This window comes from Myotis lucifugus, unplaced genomic scaffold, assembly GCF_000147115.1.
Source record: "Myotis lucifugus unplaced genomic scaffold, Myoluc2.0 scaffold_697, whole genome shotgun sequence".
NCBI classification, from domain to species: Eukaryota; Metazoa; Chordata; class Mammalia; order Chiroptera; family Vespertilionidae; genus Myotis; species Myotis lucifugus.
Genome location: NW_005871745.1, coordinates 165533 through 183064, shown reverse-complemented (window position 1 = coordinate 183064; position 17532 = coordinate 165533). Strand labels below are relative to the sequence as shown.

Genomic DNA, 17532 nt, shown 5'->3' with positions numbered 1-17532 from the left:
TGTTCTGTATCTGTTGAGTGTGATCTATTCTAGTGTGTCATTTAAGACCATTGTTTCCTTCTTGATTTTTGGTTTGAATAATTTATCCATTGATATAAGTGGGGTGTTAAAGTTCCCTGCTATTATTGTGTTACACTCAGCTCCAGCTTTATGTTATCATATTTGCTTTAAATATTTAGATATTCTTAATGTTTATCGTGTCGATGTTTACACGTGTTATGTTCTTTTGTTAGATTGACCCATTCATCATTGTGTAGTGCCCTTCTTTGATTTAAAGTCTATTTTGTCTGACATAACTATTACTACTGCAGCTTTCTTTTCATTGCCATTTGCATAAAATACCATTTTTCATCTCTTCACTTTTTGTCTGTATCTGTCTTTTGAACTGAAGTGAGTCTCTTATAGGCAGCATATACACAGGTCTTATTTTTGAATTCATGCAGTTACCCTGTCTTTGGATTGAAATTTTTAGTCCATTTACATTTAAAGTAATTATTGATAGGTATATTCTTATTGCCATTTTCTTAATTCTTTTCTGGTTGCTTTTGTAGTTCTTTGCTATTTCTTTCTTCTTCTCTTGCTCTCTTTTCTTTTCTTTAAAATTCTCACTCAAGGATATTTTTCCATTGACAGAGGGAGTGGAAGAGAGAGGGAATGACAAAGAGAAATATTGATGTGAGAGAAACATATCTATTGGTTGCCTCCTACACAAGCTCGACCAGAACCTGGGCCATGGAGGAGCCTGCAACTGTGGTCTGTGCCCTTGACTGGAACTGAACCCAGGACCCTTCAGTCCACAGGCCGACACTCTATCCACTGAGCCAAACCGGCTATGGCTCTTGCTCTCTTTTCTTGTACATTGATGACTTTCTTAGTGTTTGTTTGGGTTCTTTTTCTTCATTTTCAACTGTATCTATTATAGATTTTGGGATTGCCATAGATTCATATATCACAAGCTGTGTGTATAGCAATGTTTTTTTTCCATATTTTCTTTATTTGCTGTTAGATTTCTTTTTTAAAAAATTAAATCTTTATTGTTCAGATTATTACAGTTGTTTCTCTTTTTCCCCCATAGCTCCCCTCCACCCAGTTCCCACCCCACCCTCTGCCCTTATCCCTCCCCACTGTCCTCATCCATAGGTGTATGATTTTTGTCCAGTCTCTTCCTGCACCCCCCACACCCCTTCCCCCCTGAGAATTGTCAGTTCACTCCCTTTCTATGCCCCTGATTCTATTATATTCACCAGTTTATTCTGTTCATCAAATTATTTATTCACTTGATTTTTAGATTCACTTGTTGATAGATGTGTATTTGTTGTTCATAATTTGTATCTTTACCTTTTTCTTCTTCTTCCTCTTCTTAAAGAATACCTTTCAGTATTTCATATAATACTGGTTTGGTGGTGATGAACTCCTTTAGCTTTTTCTTATCTGTGAAGCTCATTATCTGACCTTCAATTCTGAATGATAGCTTTGCTGGATAAAGTAATCTTGGTTGTAGGTTCTTGGTATTCATCACTTTGAGTATTTCTTGCCACTCCCATCTGGTCTGCATAGTTTCTATTGAGAAATCAGCTGACAGTTGTATGGGTACTCACTTGTAGGTAACTAACTGTTTTTCTCTTGCTGCTTTTAAGATTCTCTCTTTGTCTTTTGCTCTTGGCATTTTAATGATGATGTGTCTTGGTGTGGTCCTCTTTGGATTCCTTTTGTTTGGGGTTCTCTGCGCTTCCTGGACTTGGAAGTCTATTTCTTTCACCAGGTGGGGGAAGTTTTCTGTCATTATTTCTTCAAATAGTTTTTTTATTATCTTGCTCTCTCTCTTCTTCTGGCACTCCTATAATTCGGATGTTGGTACACTTGAAGTTGTCCCAGAGGCTCCTTACACTATCTTCATATTTTTGGATTCTTTTTTCTTTTTGTGTTTCCAGTTGGGCATGTTTTGCTTCTTCGTATTTCAAATCTTTGACTTGATTTTTGTGATCCTCTAGTCTGCTGTTGGATCTCTGCATAATATTTTTTATATCCTCAAGGGTCTCACTAGATTTATGGAGGATCTCACTAAATTTATCGGCGGTTCCTAGAAAATTCTTGAAAAATCTCATAACCGTGGTTTTGAACTCTATATCCAGTAGTTTGCTTTCCTCCATTTCTGTCATTTGTGACCTGTTTCTTTGTCTTCACATTTTAAAAAAATATATTTTATTAATTTTTTTACAGAGAGGAAGGGAGAGGGATAGAGAGTTTGAAACATCGATGAGAGAGAAACATCGATCAGCTGCCTCCTGCACACTCTCTGCTGGGTATGTGCCTGCAACCAAGGTACATATCCTTGGCCAGAATTGAATCTGGGACGCTTGAGTCCGCAGGCTGACGCTCTATCCACTGAGCCTAACCGGTTAGGGCTGTCTCTGCATTTTGGCTGCTTCCCTGTGTTGGTAGAGTGGCTTTGTGTGCTAGGTGTCTTATAGGGCCCAGTGGCTCAGCCTCCCCAATTACCTGAGGTAGACACTCTTGGTACACCCCTTTGTGGGCTTTGTGCACAGTCTTGTTGTAGTTAAGCCTTGATTGTTGTAGGTATCACTAGGAGGAGTTGACCTCCAGGCCAATTGGCTATGAGAATCAGCTGTAGTTATGGTGGGAGAACTGTGCTGGAGACACCCTTATGGGGCAAGACTTGCTTCAGTGTGGCTTTGGTGCTCACTGAGTCTGCCCCCTGAGTCTGTCCCTTATGGATCTGAGGAGTTGTAATCTGGATGGTCCACTCTGACCACTGGGTACACTGGCTCTTGGATTTCTAAGGAGGTGCTAATTTAGCCTCTGCCTGAGGCTACCCAGCAGGAGCTACGGAGAGATCTGTAGATTCCTCTTCTTTGTTTGGAGTTTGGAGGTGCCCAGTTGAGGCCCAGCTGTGAAGCAATGCAAGCTGCTGTGGGGCCTTGGGCCTTCTTTTGGATGTTCTGGGTCTCTCTGACCCAGCTGCAGTTTGTTAGGTAATTTTAGATTGCAAAGGGCCAGGTCATTCATATGTAAAAGCCTCTGCGCACAGCCTGGGTGGAGCGGGGTCTCAGGGAATCAACAGGGCAGAGCAAACATCTATGGCTGATCCTCAGCCCTGCCCTAAGGGGCCCCGAGTCTCACTGTTCCTCAATCACTGCAAGCACCTCTGAGAGAAAGCCGCCCTCAAGTTCTGCCCGATGCCAGACAGTCCAGTTTCTCCCGGTATGAGTCTGGGTCCCCAGAGACTCGCCTGGAACTGGCGTTCAGAGCAGTTGGGAGCTTGAGACTCCCTCTGGATTGAAAAAGACAGCTGTGTCCTCAGGTGCCAGCCCTTTCCACGTGCGCCTCTGTACCTCTGCACTTTACACCTCCTCTGAGTCTCAGTGTGCTTTTCTCTTTCCTTCTAGTTGTAGAATTTCCACTCAGCCACCCTTCCTGTGGTTCTGGATGATGTCCGTTTTGTCTTTTAGTTGTATTTTTTGAAGTGGTTGTGGGAGGCAGCAATTTCCGGTGTTTACCTATGCCGCCATCTTGGTTTCTCTATAGCAATGTTTTTTAAGTTGATTGTTGCTTAAGCTCAAATGCATTCTAAAACTACATTTTTACTCACCACCATGTTTATGTATTTGACATCATATTTTACATCTTCTCTTGTGTGTGTATCCCTTAATGTATTACTGTGTTATACATGTTTTTACCACTTTTGTATTTTAATCTTCCTTCTAGCTCTATAATTGGTTGATCTGCTACACTTAAAACTGTTTGCCTTTATCTGTGCAAATTTTTTCTTTCCAATATTTTCTAATTTTTAGTTTTGGTATTTTCCATTTAAAGAAGGTTCCTTAACTTTTCTTTTAATGCTTGTTTAGTGGTGAGAACTATTTCATCATTTGATTATCTGGGAAACTCTTTATCACTAGTTTAATTCTGAATGCTAACTTCTCTGGATAGAGTATATTGATTGTAGGTTTCTGCCTTTCATCACTTTGAATGTTTTGTGCCATTACCGTATCTGTTGAAAAATCAGCTGATGGTCTTATGAAGGATCCCGTGTACATAACTAGCTGCTTTTTCTCTTGCTGCAATTAAGATTCTTTAACTTTTGGCATTTTAAATATGATGTGTCTTGATATGGCCCTCTTTGGGTTCATTTTGCTCTGAAGTCTCTGTGCTTTCTGGATTTGGATGTCTGTTTTCCTCACCAGGTTGAGAAAGTTTTCAGTCGTCATCTCTTTAAGTAAGTTTTACATCCATTTCTCTCTCTTCTTCTTCCGGGACTCCAATGATTCAAATGTTGGCACACTTGATGTTGCCCCATAGGTCCCTTAAACTATCCTCATTATTGGAAACAATATTTTTTCCTTTTTGCTGTTCTGATTGACTTTTGCTACCTTGTCTTTCAGCTTGCTGACTCATTCTCCTGCCTCAACTAATCTGCTGTTGTTCCCTCTGGAGTATTTTTGTTTTCATTTCAAGGATCCTATTCCTCAGTTCTGATTGGTTGTTTTACATATTTTTCTATGTCTTTGTTGAATTTCTCACTGAATTCATCTATTCTTCTCTCAAGTTCATTGTGCATGCTATTAACCAGAGTTTACTTTTAACTCTTTATCGGGTAAATTGCTTATGTCTGTTTCATTTACTAGTAGTTCTTATTTGTTTGTTTGTTTATTTATTTATTTATTTATTTATTTATTTATTTATTTATGTATGTTTCCTTATCCCTTATTGGAATACATTTTTCTGTTTCTCATTGTGGCTGTCTCTCTGTGTTTGTTTCTTTGAATTAGGTGAAACAGCGACCTCTCCCAGTCTTGAAGGAGAGACTTGTTTAAGAGCCTCTCCTTGTAGACTCCATGAGCCAGGTGTCTTTAGCAGGCGAGCCAGAGCTGGAGTGGGAGTGGGCCATGGGGAGCCTTGGGGGTAAGTGGCCCTGAACTGGAGCTAGAGTGGGAGTGGAAGTCCTGGGGACAAGCCACAGAGCTGGTGTGGGCCTGGGGCCTGGGGTCTGGTGCCTGGGCCTCCTGTGCACCCTGACCACCAAGGCTGGCTGAAGCACCTGACTTATGTCCTGCCCAGGAGACCAACGGGGAGGGAGAGTGTCAATGAATGCTTGGCTCTTTCTGTGCCCCTAACACCGGAGTGGGTTCCTGCAGTTCCCCTCCCACTTGCACATGTTCTTGGTTAGTAAATGGATTTCCCTCCTTACAGTCTAGATGCTCTTTCAGCCACTGTTTTTTTCACTTTACCCAGAGTGGGAGGGTCTGCACATATGCCCTCAGGGATCCCTGCCCACTGCAGGTCAGTGCTGGGGGTGGGGTGTCCAAGGTGCCATGTCTCTGTCTCTCCCCCTGTATCTATGGGATTTTCTCTCTTGTTGGTTGTGCAGAAGTTGTTCAGTCAGCCCTCATTTCCTCTCCAGGGGGAGCTGCTCTGTCTGCAGGTGGAAATTTAATGTGAAATGGGAGGAGGCGAGCTCAGGGCTTTCCTACACTGTCATCTTGGACTGGATGACTTGATTAATTTTTTAGCTGTTTCCCATCATCTACTTCTTGTCAGTTTGTTTCTAATGTTATACTTTCTTGATTGTTTTTATTTGTTGCCTTCTAAAACTTTTGATTTTAATTATTACAAAACATATTTGAATGTTCCTCAAGTGGAAGCTATTAAATAAGATATATATTCTGAACAGTACAGGTATCTTCAACCTATTCCCGCATTTTGCCCTGGTGACAACCACTTAAAAATCCATCCCTTGTTTCTATAGCTAGATGACTGGTAGGTAGAAAATAAATAGGCAGATGAAATGACCAGGTTTATCTATATGTCCTTTCTCCTCCTCTGTCTTATTAAATAAAACGCTGCATAAAACTCTGCTGCTTCTTGCTCACATGCATTGGGAGGCCACCCCACAGGAGTCTCTCATGTCCCCTCCAGGGCAGAGGATTGCACACTGGTGGCACATCAGGGAGCCACAAGCTCCCTTGGGTGCCCAGCAGGGGCCCTGGTTGGTGCTCAGATAATGCCCACACAGGGTTTCCTGTGACAGACAGTGAGTTTGCCACACAAGCTGGAGGCCTCAGAAGCGCACCTTTCCCACTAGAGTGGCAGCTCTGTCCTGATGGCCTCCGGGACCTGCTCATGGGGAAGGTGCATCTCAAGGCAGAGTCAGCACAGCAGGCATAATTTCTGAGTCACAAAAAGACTGAAGTGCGGAAGCCACTACCTTATCTAATAAAGTGGGACTATGCAAATTGACTGTCACACCGTAACGGTCAAGATGGCTGCACCCACAGTGGAGGCTGAGGTCCTCTAGTGAGCCTTAATGAGCAATCAGCAGAAACCTCAGGCCATTCTCCCTGCCCCGGCCAGGGGACCTCAGGTTGTGCCCCACTGCCCGGCAGGGCTTGATAGGGGACCTCAAGGTGCACCTCACGCCCCAGTGCTGGGCTAGGGGAACTCAGCCCATGCCACTGCCCTGATGCCGGGCCAGGGGACCTGAGAATGCGCCCCCTGCCCGGCGGGGCTTGACAACTGTTGGGCCAGCCGGTTCTGGATCTCACATAATGGGGGTGGGGCCGGCTGGTTATGGATCTCATGCGATTTTGAGGTGCTGTGGTTGGACTGGGACTCGACTCTGGGTCCTGCAGTGCGGCACACACTCTGAGAGGAGAAAGATTTTCATATACATTTTACTATTTTTTTCATTTCTGACACTTCTATTCTAGAGAAAGGGCAAATAGCAATATTAAAATATTTCCTATAATTAATCCCTTTTAAAGTGCATGAATTTTGTGCACCAGGCCACTAGTGAGTCTCATAAAGGGGACTTCAAGAGGTACCGGGTTTAGGTACCTTCTTTTAAAAAATTAGAGGAAAGAAGCAAAAGAACATGATTATAGACACAGTGAAGACATCATATACTTACGTGGCCTGCTTTTCTTTTTTTTTAAAAAAAGAAATATTTTTTTATTGATTTCAGAGAGGAAGGGAGTGGGAGAGAGAGATAGAAACATCAGTGATGAGAGAGAATCATTGATCAGCTGCTTCCTGCACACCCCCCACTTGGGATGGAGCCCTAAACCCAGCCATGTGCCCTGACCTGGAATTGAACAGTTATCTCCTTGTTCACAGGTTAACACTCAACCACTGAGCAACACCAGCTGGGTTTGCCTGCGTTTTTTATACTTGCTGTCCCCTCTGTATCTCAGGGGAAAGGAACCTGTGTGCTTGTCTTTGAGAAACACTGACTAGGAGACCACCGTGTTCAGGTCCATCCATGACAGGCTCTCTCCTGGCTCAGGAACCAGTCCGATTACAGGGGGGAAAACTCATGAAAAAGCAGGACGTTGAACAAGGAAACTTTTCTTTCTACTTCCTGTCCTTGAAGCCTATGAGGCAGATGATTTCACTCCATATTTAATTTAGGAACATTTTACGAAGAAATGTGGGCAGAGGTGAGCTAAGGTGCTCAGCAGACAGCAAGGGTGGAACACACAGGGACAGGGAGGGATGGAGTTAAGGTTCTGCAGTCAACACTGGGGCCTCCAGGTCCAGGGCGGGGAGGAACCAGCAGGGAGGAGCCAGGACCCAGCCAGAGCCCCAGGCGGCTCTCCTTGTGGAGTGAGAGCCCAGCAGGAAACCTCTTCAGGCTGTGAAGGAGCAGGACAGAAGGTTCTTTCCTGCCCATGTCGCCATGGCCACCTCAGCTCAGGAGTCCTGCAGACAGAGGACAGTGCTGTTCCCAGGCCCAGCCAGCAGGGGCGCTGCCCTCCCAGGCCTCCTGCTGTGGCTCCCAAGTGAGAAGAAAAGCTCTGAGGCCACAGGAGCCACAGCTGCTTTAGAGCTGCCTCTCACCAGGCAGGAGGAGACCCTGCAGTGTAAGAGGCCAGAGCCACACCCAGGCTCCCCGCTATCTGTCCCCTGGCTCGTCCCCTGCACCTTCTGTTCTAGGGAAACCGAATGTGTCCCTAAGAGAGGATTAAAGAGCATTACCTGTGGGCTGAAGTCCAGAGTGTCCTGGGAAGAGAAGGAAGATGCCACTTAAAGATAGGAAGGTAAGTGTGTCCCCAAACACAGGGTCCCCGCACAGGCCACCTGAGCTTCTCTAGCAGGACCCCCACCCGCTGACACCAGAGCAGGGATGAGAGCAGAAGCTGAGAGCAGTGGACCCGAAGCTGTCACATCCAGTGTCATTAGTGACCGCAGGGCCTGCTCCTCCATGTGCCCCAGGATCTGCACCCAAATACCCGTGCGTGTTAACCCCTCTCTAACCCCACAGCCATGACTCCTCATGTCCCCACCCTGAGAACCGGGAACTGGTTATTTCTGCAATTCAAGGGAACATGACCCCGACAGGGAAAGAGGCTTCTATGGCATTGCCATACCCAGAGCTCACCCAGCAAAGCCCCAGTTCTCCCCACCATCTCGGGGCCTCGGCTGCCAGCAGGCTCCTTACCTTTCTGAGCCCTGAAGTAGATGAGCAGCCCCGCCCCGAGGAAGAGCAGCCCCAGCACGAAGCCCCCGGCTCCACTCAGCACCTTGCTCTGTGCGGATCCAGACTGGGCCCCTGAGAGAAGAAGCTGGTTTCAGTGGGTTTAAGCCCAAAGCAACTTCTATAATTGAAATCCTGGGATTGAAAGCTTTTTTTGAGGGGTGGGAAAGGAGGTCCAGTGAAGGGGTGGGGGGAGAGGTGATGCCATATAGAAGAATTGCCATTTCTGGGAAAGAGACTGAGGTCACACTGAGCAGGTCAAGGCCCAGGCACTGGCCTCAGGACCCCTCACACCCGCCCCAAGGCCACTGCTTTGGCCTATGAGGCTGCGGAGCTCGGGGCTCGGTGACCTCCAGGACTTGGCCCGGGTGACAGAGCCGCAGACGGCACAGCAGACAGGGCTCTCCCGTGGCAGGAAGGTCCCCACGCTGTGGAGGATGCACCTCTTCCCACATCACAGTGGGCAGCTCAGCGCAGGCAGAAGCACCCGCCCAGCTCACAGGGGATGGTGCCCAGGTCCAAGGGGCACCATGAGGGGAGAATGTGGGGAATTCAAAGCATGGCAGGCACGGCGGCCTCCCAGGGCTATGGGTGTCCACAGAAGCAATCACAGGGCTACCCTTTGGCCTGTGCTGAAGGAGAGACATGAGCAAAGGAAAACGGGGTGTGGGGAGAGGGCACCCTGACCCTCAGGGACAAGCAAAGGCCCCTGTGGGGGGAGGCGTGTGAGGTCAGAAGGCGTCTCACTCCATTCCACGGTGACAGGGCTGGTGCTGCTGGGGTGCCGCACTTGGCAGGTGTAGACCTCCCCGCTCCGGGGAACTGTCTCCAGCATCACCAGGGTCTGGAAGGTCCAGTCCCCATTCCGGATCAGGCCCGTGGACACCACCCCGGCCTCCTCTTCCTGGCCGTTGCGCAGCCAGCGGACCTCAATGTTTCCCGGGTAGAAGCCATTCACGGAGCAGACCAGGAGGTTGTGGTGCTGCAGGCGCTGGGTCTTTGCAGGATACACGGTCACTGTGGGCTCAGCTGGGACAGAGAAGGCGGAGGGAGACGTGAGCAGGACAGGCAGGCCCTTGGTTGCTCCCTTTTGGCCTCATCTCCAGTCCCAGGCTCCGGGCCTGGGAAGGCTGCCTGCAGACCCAGCCTGTGGCCCACAGGAGGTAGTGCCATGGGCCTTGAATCTCTGCCTACAGCTCAGGCCACTGGATTTGAGAGACGTTGAGAAAATTTGGGGGATTTTTCGTATCTGGAAACAGTTACTCATTGTTGAATGAAGTGTTTACAAATCTTTGCAAGGCACAGAGTGTGTGAGTTCCAGTGTGATTTCTGGGGCAGGGCTGCCTGGGTCACATCCAGGCTGTGCCTCTTACTGGGTGATCCTGGAAGACCCTCTCTGCTCAGCTCCTCACCTGCAAAGGGGTTGGTAATACTAACTCACCGCTTAAGGACATATGAGGACCAATGGGACTAAAATATGTAAAACAGCGGCTGGAATGCAGCCGTCACTGTATGTCAGCTGTTTATCACATATGGAGAGAGAATATAAGGAGAGCAGAGGGAGAAACGGGGGAACAGCTTGGGGAGATGGGACTCAGGGTGTGAAGTCCTGGGAATGAGATCACAGCTGAGAACAGAGAGATGGTTCCCCTGGAAGCAGGAAAGGCAGGGGATTCCCTAGCTCCGGGGGCTGAGTCCTGAGGGAGAGGGAGGAGCAGGGCAGCATCATTATAACACTGACAGTGACACTCACTGAGCAACCTGCTCCTTCTCAAAAGAAGCCAACCTGTTATTGGGATTGTTGTCATTTTATAATTGTCTCTCTTTTCAAGCTGACATTTGAGCTCAGAGCGGGGTCTGGGATTCATTAATGCATGTACTTCCTGCCTGAGGCCAGACCCAATAAATACAGATTTGGAGGAGGAAGAGGAGGACGGGAGGAGGAGGAAGAGGGGGAGGAGGAGGAGGAAAGATTGAGGAGGAGGAGGAGAATGAGGAAAGATTGAGGAGTAGGAGGAACCCGGGGGAAACATTTTTACTGGACCTCAAAAGGGTCGATTTAAGATTGATGGCAAGTCATTGCTAGCGACTTCTGAGTGTATTTCATTACCTTAAAGATGTTTAAATTGCTCACACGGAAAGTAATAAAACAGAATCAGAACACAAGCCAGAAGCAGGAGAAAATGCTGCATCAATGTCAGCAAAGTGTCCGTCCTGCTGCCTAGAGAACCTGGAAAATCACTGAGAAAAAGGCCCGGACCCCAGGGATGATGGACAATAGGCCATTCCTTGAGCAGGAACAGCCATTAGTCAACACATACTTGAAAAATGTTCAAGATCCTTAGAAATCAAAGGATAAATTTAAAATAAAAAACAATTTTTCACCTAAGTATTCGGCAATATTGAATAAGATTAAAACAGAATGCAAAGTAAATTGTCAGAACTCTAAACAGTTAACATGTAATGACTTAAATGCTGTCAGCCTGTGTGGATGTGACATCAGTGAGTTAAGTAACAAAATTACAACTAGACCCTGGCTCACCATCACCCCCTCTGTAAACACAGGGGCACTGAGGGGGGAACAAGACACTGAGACCTGAAAGGAACTCAGAGAGGCCAGAGGTGCCTCGGAGGCCCCGCCCCTCACACCCAGCCTGACCCTCCGCCCAGGGACAGGCTTGTGCACCCAGCACCCCTATTCCAGGGCTCAGGGTCAGGGGGGGTTTGGCCAAGACAGACCGACTCGATTCTCCCACCTCCCACCTCCCACCCTCCCCCGACTGGACAGTCGGACTGGGCACCCCCAGAAACGCCCTACACAGGACAGGACCACATGGTCCCCACAGCAGCCCTCAGGCCCCTCATGGGTGCTCCTCACAGCCCTGTGTGCGCACCCCCCTACCCCCCGCTCCCACTTTACCCGCCCCCCACCCCTTGCGCTCACTTTTCCGTTGGACCAGGAATCCCTCAGACACCCCGTAGTTGTGTCTGCAGTACGTGTCCACATAGGCCCGCCTCTGCTCCAGTTCATCCTCCTGGCTGTTCCAGTCCTTCTCATCAGGCCGCCCCAGCTCGGTCACCGCGCGGTACTCCCCCACGTCGCTGTCGAAGCGCACGTCCTCCTGCCCGTTGTAAATGTCTCTGTACAGGTACCGCACCCGCTCCGTCCCGTTGGAGAAATGACACTCTTGTATAACCTGATACAGGAAATGCGCTGTGGGGACAGGAAGGACCCGTCAGGCGGGTGAGACAAGATGGTGACGCCGCCCAGTGCGGGGCGCCCAGGCGGTGGGGACACAGGACCCGGCACCCCCACTGCCAGCACCCGGGGCCCCTCCTCTGGGGCTGGGAGGCCGCAGGGCAGGGAGACCCCTGGGACCCTCAGCCACTGGGCACCCACTGGGCTGCCCCGCGGGCTCCGGGCTCCAGGCTGGGGAGGACTTGTGCCATCACCGCCTCCTCCTAGACGCCCCCCCCTTACCCCCAGCCTCTCCCTTCCCCACATCCGCCTCCTCCTGTCACCCCCTGGGCAGGGGACCTCCTGCCAGGCCACAGCTGCCCGAGACCCAGGCAGGAAACCGGGCATCGCCCTCTGCTCTGCAGCTTAGAATTCACCAAAGTGCCAATCACACCCAACCACAGGCGCATCCACACAGGAGGGAGATGGCAGGAAAGGGGCGCCTGGAGCAGGGACCACAGGGTCCAAGTCCCATCAGGGGCGGGGCCAGGGCCTCTGAGTGACAGGATGTGGGGGAAGGTCTCTGTATGTGGGGGAGGGGGCACATCTCAGGTGAAGGCAATGCCACCTGCAAAGCCTGAGAGAACCCATGTGCCTCCTGGGAACCCAGAGAACAGGCTCTGAGCCCAGACAGTGGGGGGGAGGGGACAGGAGCCTGGAGGAGGCGAGTGCTGAGAGCCTGGGGGTGAGTTAGGGGGCTTCTGCTGCATGTAAGGGAGAGCCCTGAGGCGGTTCAGGGGTTACATCCTAATCCCAATAGGGCGCCCTCTCTTTCCTGCATGTCCAACCCAGGAAGCGCAGAGAACAGAACACACCTGTGGTGAAAGCAGGTGGTGGATGGAAGCTCTGACACCATCGCTGGTGCGGAGAGAGTCCCTGCGGAAATGGGAGGCCCTGACTGAGGACAGGGGGCTCCCCACGATGCACGACTCATGGAGGAGAGACGTGGAAGGTCAGCAGAGATGAGTGACCACAACTCATGACGTTTTTACAAACATCGCAGAAGGCAAAGTAAAAAGGAAGGTTTTAAACTTCAAGTGATTGAATGGGTTCAATGAGAAAGTGGTGAATTTATGTAACTGTCTAATTTTTTTTTCTTAATAAACCGTGAAGAGCTGCATTGGAAGGTGCGTGTGTATAAAGTGTGAGTCTAGAAATTTCAGGAACAGCCGGTGTCCAGCTGTGTTCTCACCCTCAGCACTATTGACATTTGGACCAGATGATTCTGTGAGGTGGGGGTGGGTGTTCTGTACACAGTGGGCTGCACACAGCATCCCCACCAGTTGTCAGAGAAACCCCCGTGTGACAGCAGACATGGCTTTACATATTGCAGATGTCCCAGGGCTGGGAAGGAGGGAAAGGGGTGGTGAACTGTCTGAAAAGTCTGGGGTGAAAAAGCCACTGTTGATTATGCAGCAGCTGAGAGTGACAATAAAAATTTAGCCAATATTGTGTCTGTGGAAAGGCTTGGTCTGTATGGAATTTATATTCTTTAGGAATCTGGTCCCAGTGCAGACTATTTTTCCAGGAAAATAAACTTGTTCAGGACCAAGATCTACCTGTTTCTTCGCGTCGCCACCCAATCACCGAGTCATCATTTATCCTCCACATTGTCTTCTTTCATAATCTCCCGGCCACTGGCCCACTGCTTGTCTACGGTAGCAGCTACAGCCAAGGCCATCTGATTCCCATTCAAAGTCCCAACTAATTCACTTTCTAACTGCCTCCTGCTCCCAGTAATACCAGGAGGCATCAGGTTACCTGCCTTGGCCGGATGTGGACTCTCATTTCTATAGGCAGGTCCCTCAGAAGGGGAGCAGCTGAGATGACCCCCTCACATGGACAGATTACAAACAGGAGCAGGTCCCAGCTTTAGATGGAGACCTTCACGTAGAAGTGATGGCAGAGGGGAGGGCACTCTGCTCAGACCAGGTCTTACTATTCACAAATTCTCTAGCACCTTCTTGACACATGAGAAGCTGAAAAATAAACATGTGTGAGTTGCTCTTCACTGTAGCCTGTGTGGTGAGCATTATCAGGCCATGCTCATGGGCCCAACTTAAAGATAAAGCAGATAAATATATACGATTCCCAGTTACATTGGAATTTCAGATAAATAATTGTTGTTTCTCTGAAATTCAGCTTAAATCGGGCATCCTGTATTTCCTTTGGCAACACAAGCTCACCTGCTGATCAAATCTGAGAGGGAGGAGGGCTCTTAAACTCCCTTGTGTTCCTCACGTGTCTATGACAGTCTGTACATAGTGTGAGTCCATATGGAACTTCTCAAGTTGTAAATGCAAAAGGGATGTAAATTCCTCCTGTATATCGGAACTGACAGCCCTTGCACCTGCTGCACCCTGAGACACAGGCTGGCACATGGGACATCAGAAATCTCAGCAGCAAGTCAGACCCAGCCAAGCCCCTATTCACCAGTGGGGGTGGAAGCCCAGGCTCTAGAATGAGGAATCTAAATTAGAACATGAGCTGTCCCACTGGGTCAGACTGTAACCCCCAGGGGCCTTGTTCTTTATCTCTAAAATAGATTTAATGATACTGTATTCCTCACAGGATATTGTTAAGTGTGGGATTAAAGAGTGATTATTCCTATTGCTGATCATATAAGCAATCAATAAATAACTTGCTATTTTAATTCTTATAACCCCTAAAAATGCAGGGTCATGAGATCTTTCTATTCCTTAACTTTCTAGAGAAAATAATGTCTTTATCAACATTTGGCAATTGTCTTTAATCAATTTTATCACTAAATATCATTTGGAACACAAGGACAGAAACATTGGTCTCTGTATAATAACAGGATATATACATGCACCTAATATGAAAGGACTATGCTGAGGTAGAAGAGAGGAACTTTCTAGATACTGAGACCTAGACTATGTCACCTGGCTCTACAACTAACCATGTGACTCTGGGTAAGTTGCTTAAACTCTCTGAATCAGATTCCATGGGTGATTACATTTGTAATTGCTGCAGGTGAGACAGGATGGTTATGAGAGTCACACACTCAAATGTAGGCCTGGTGCACAGTAACTGCCCAAAGTGACGCTGCTCCATGCCGCAGGGACCACATTTGTCTTGTCGATGACCCAACCCTCATCCCCAGGTGGTGATTGTCTGCTCTGGTCACTAATAAACAGTGGCTGTGGAATTGGTGGCTTTCATAACCAGTCACTCTGCCTTCAAGGTCACTCCAGTGGCTCCTTGTGATGACTGAGCATCTCTGGTTCTCGAGTCCCCAGGTTCTCTTCAGGCTCCTTTGTTCTTATGCTTTAGGTCCAGCTGACTCCCTGAGCCCAGCGCACAGTCTCCCCGAGGACGCTGCTCAGAGGCACCTGTAATCGTCCCTCACGTCTTCAGCCCCCATCCTCTCTTCAACGGTCCAATCAGGTTCCATCTCATACACTCCACTGTCTGTGAACTTCACACCCACCAAACCCAGTGCTCACTTCTCTGCATGCCCTCACTTCTCTGCCTCCTAGCAGTTCTTACCACACCTGGCCACTCCCACCTGGAAAAACCTACTTCTCCTCACTGCCCTGCATCACCTTCTCTTGGTTTTCCTCAACACACTGCACCCCTTCTCAATCTCCTTTGCTGACTCATTGGCCCTTGGTCCTCTGGGATCAGCCCTTGACATCTCTCTCTCTCTCTCTCTCCCTCTCTTTCTCTCTTTCTCTCTCTGCTCTCTCGACTTCCCTGGAGTTTAACAACAAGCACATGTGTCAATGACATCAACACATACACCCGCTTCCCTGGCCAGCTCTGAACTCCATGCTCCTGTATTCAACTGACCTCTTGGCAACTTCACACAAATGTCAAGAAATCATTTCAAACTTACACACAACCTTTATTCCTAACCACCCCCTTCAAATTACTTCTTACACAGTCTTTCCTTTCTCAACACACAGCTCCACCAAGTTTATTCTAATTATTCAAGATAAAATCCTTAGGGATTGTGACTCCTCCCCCATTTCATCCATAACAAGTTGTGGAAATATCTCCCCCAGATCTGCTCACTTCCCCTTTCCCGCTGCCTTTGCCACACACACTAACTGAAGCCCAAGCCTGTCACCTGGGCGCTCTTCCATGCTCCTCAAAGGCCCCCCGACTCCTCTTGTGAACCCTGCAATCCAATCCCCCCTGGAAGCTGGGGTTATTGTTTTTAATAAATATACATGGACTCTCCTTATACCCTAAGCAATTCCCATGTCTCTTCAGATAAAATTCAAACTTCTTACCCGCCCGTCAGGGCCCAATATGATTTGTCTCCCGTCTTCTCCAGCCTCTTCCTATGTCAGTGTCACTCCCCAACTTGCTCTCCTGCTGCAGCCTCGCTAGCCTTCTTCCTGCCCCTTCAACACGGCAAACACGTCCCCACACTGTGGCCTCTCCCTCTTCCTCTCCCTGGGACACTTGTCCCCTAGATCTTCACAAGGTGGCATCTCTCATCATCCAGGTCTCATGTGTCTCAAGTGGCACTTCCTCAGGGACAGCTCCCGAAACCTTTGAACTGATGGCCTGTAACCTGGGGTATTATTATTTTTTTTCAGAGCAATAATTGCTCTGAATTTTTTCTTTCTTAAGGGGTTCATGAAGAAAGGAAAGGAGATGGTGGGGAGGCCCCTGGATACATCTCACATAGCAGGGAGAGGCACCTGCATCACAGATTCTGCTGAGGACGGAACACACGATCCTCAAAGACAGACCCTCTAATTCCTTTGACTCCCCATTAAATGCCAGAGAAACTTTCCTTTGGGGATAACTCAATACAATAAATGGAGCACTGGGTGGGAATCAGTCTGAGATCATTATTTCTCAATCCTCTCAAGGCCCCCATGGAAGGGGACACAGGCTGGGGAGGGTTACTGGAGGCGAGGTGAGAAGAAACGGCTGAGATACATGGAGCCCCTTGCACATCTCATAGTGGCGAGCACCAACCCCTTTTGTGGTGGAAAGAATCAGGATCCATATGATAAAGGCAGGTGGCCACTGAAAAAAATGCCACCATTTTCTAAGGGACATGGCCTGGACACGGTGACAAAGCTAATTCCCTTTCTTCCTCCCCCCACAACAGCTCACCCCCAAGGTGCACTTACGTGGAGTGTCCCTGGCCTGAGCCAGGGGAGAGCTCAGTGCCATCAGCATCACCTTCAGAGCGGCCATCCAGGAGCCTCTGGGGAACCGCAGACACACCATGCTGGAGCTCAGAGAGGACAGGGGCAGGGAGCAGGGGGGTCTCACTCAGTGAGGGCTGTGACCCTTCTCCATGGACATCCTAAATAATACCAACTGATGAACTCATTTCTTTGTTCCTGGATTGGGTCATCTCAGTACTGAGAACCAATGAGCATCAGATGAACAGCATCACCAGTTGCTGGTCAGAGATTCAGTAGGAAGTTCCTCTTCTGGAACTTAGAATTTCCTCCATTAAAAGCATTGCTTTGATTTAGTGCTTAAAGGTTTGGTCTGGTGTGTCAGAAACACTGTGTTGGGCCCTACTGTGAGGCAGCTCTGCGATGGTTAGTGATGAGCACACAAGTTGGAGCCTTTGGGGAGCATTGGTCTCTCTCACTGCAAACAGGGCTGTTTTGAAAATGGATGAGTGAGTGCGCTGGGAGCTGAGGGAGGTGATTGCAGGTTAGGAGGCCTTCCATTTTCTTCTTTTTAAAATAATCTTTATTGCTGAAAGTATTACCTATGTCCCCCTTTGCCCCATTGACCTCTGCTAGCCCTCCCCCGCCCCCATCCCCACCTCAGGCCCTCACCACCTTATTGTCTG

The 17532-nt window shown here is 48.6% G+C and overlaps 1 protein-coding gene across 1 annotated transcript; it reads right to left on the bottom strand.

Moving 5' to 3' along the window:
• Window positions 1–7392: 7392 nt before the first annotated feature.
• LOC102424373 (HLA class II histocompatibility antigen, DR beta 5 chain-like) lies at window positions 7393–16964 on the bottom strand. Its single transcript, XM_006105575.3, has 6 exons — window positions 16850–16964; window positions 11439–11708; window positions 9242–9523; window positions 8459–8569; window positions 7996–8019; window positions 7393–7719 (listed from the first exon to the last, which is right to left on the bottom strand). Exons 1-6 carry the CDS (start codon window positions 16947–16949, stop codon window positions 7706–7708), a joined length of 801 nt encoding a protein of 266 aa, XP_006105637.1. The 5' UTR covers window positions 16950–16964; the 3' UTR covers window positions 7393–7705.
• Between the last annotated feature and the right edge of the window lie 568 nt (window positions 16965–17532).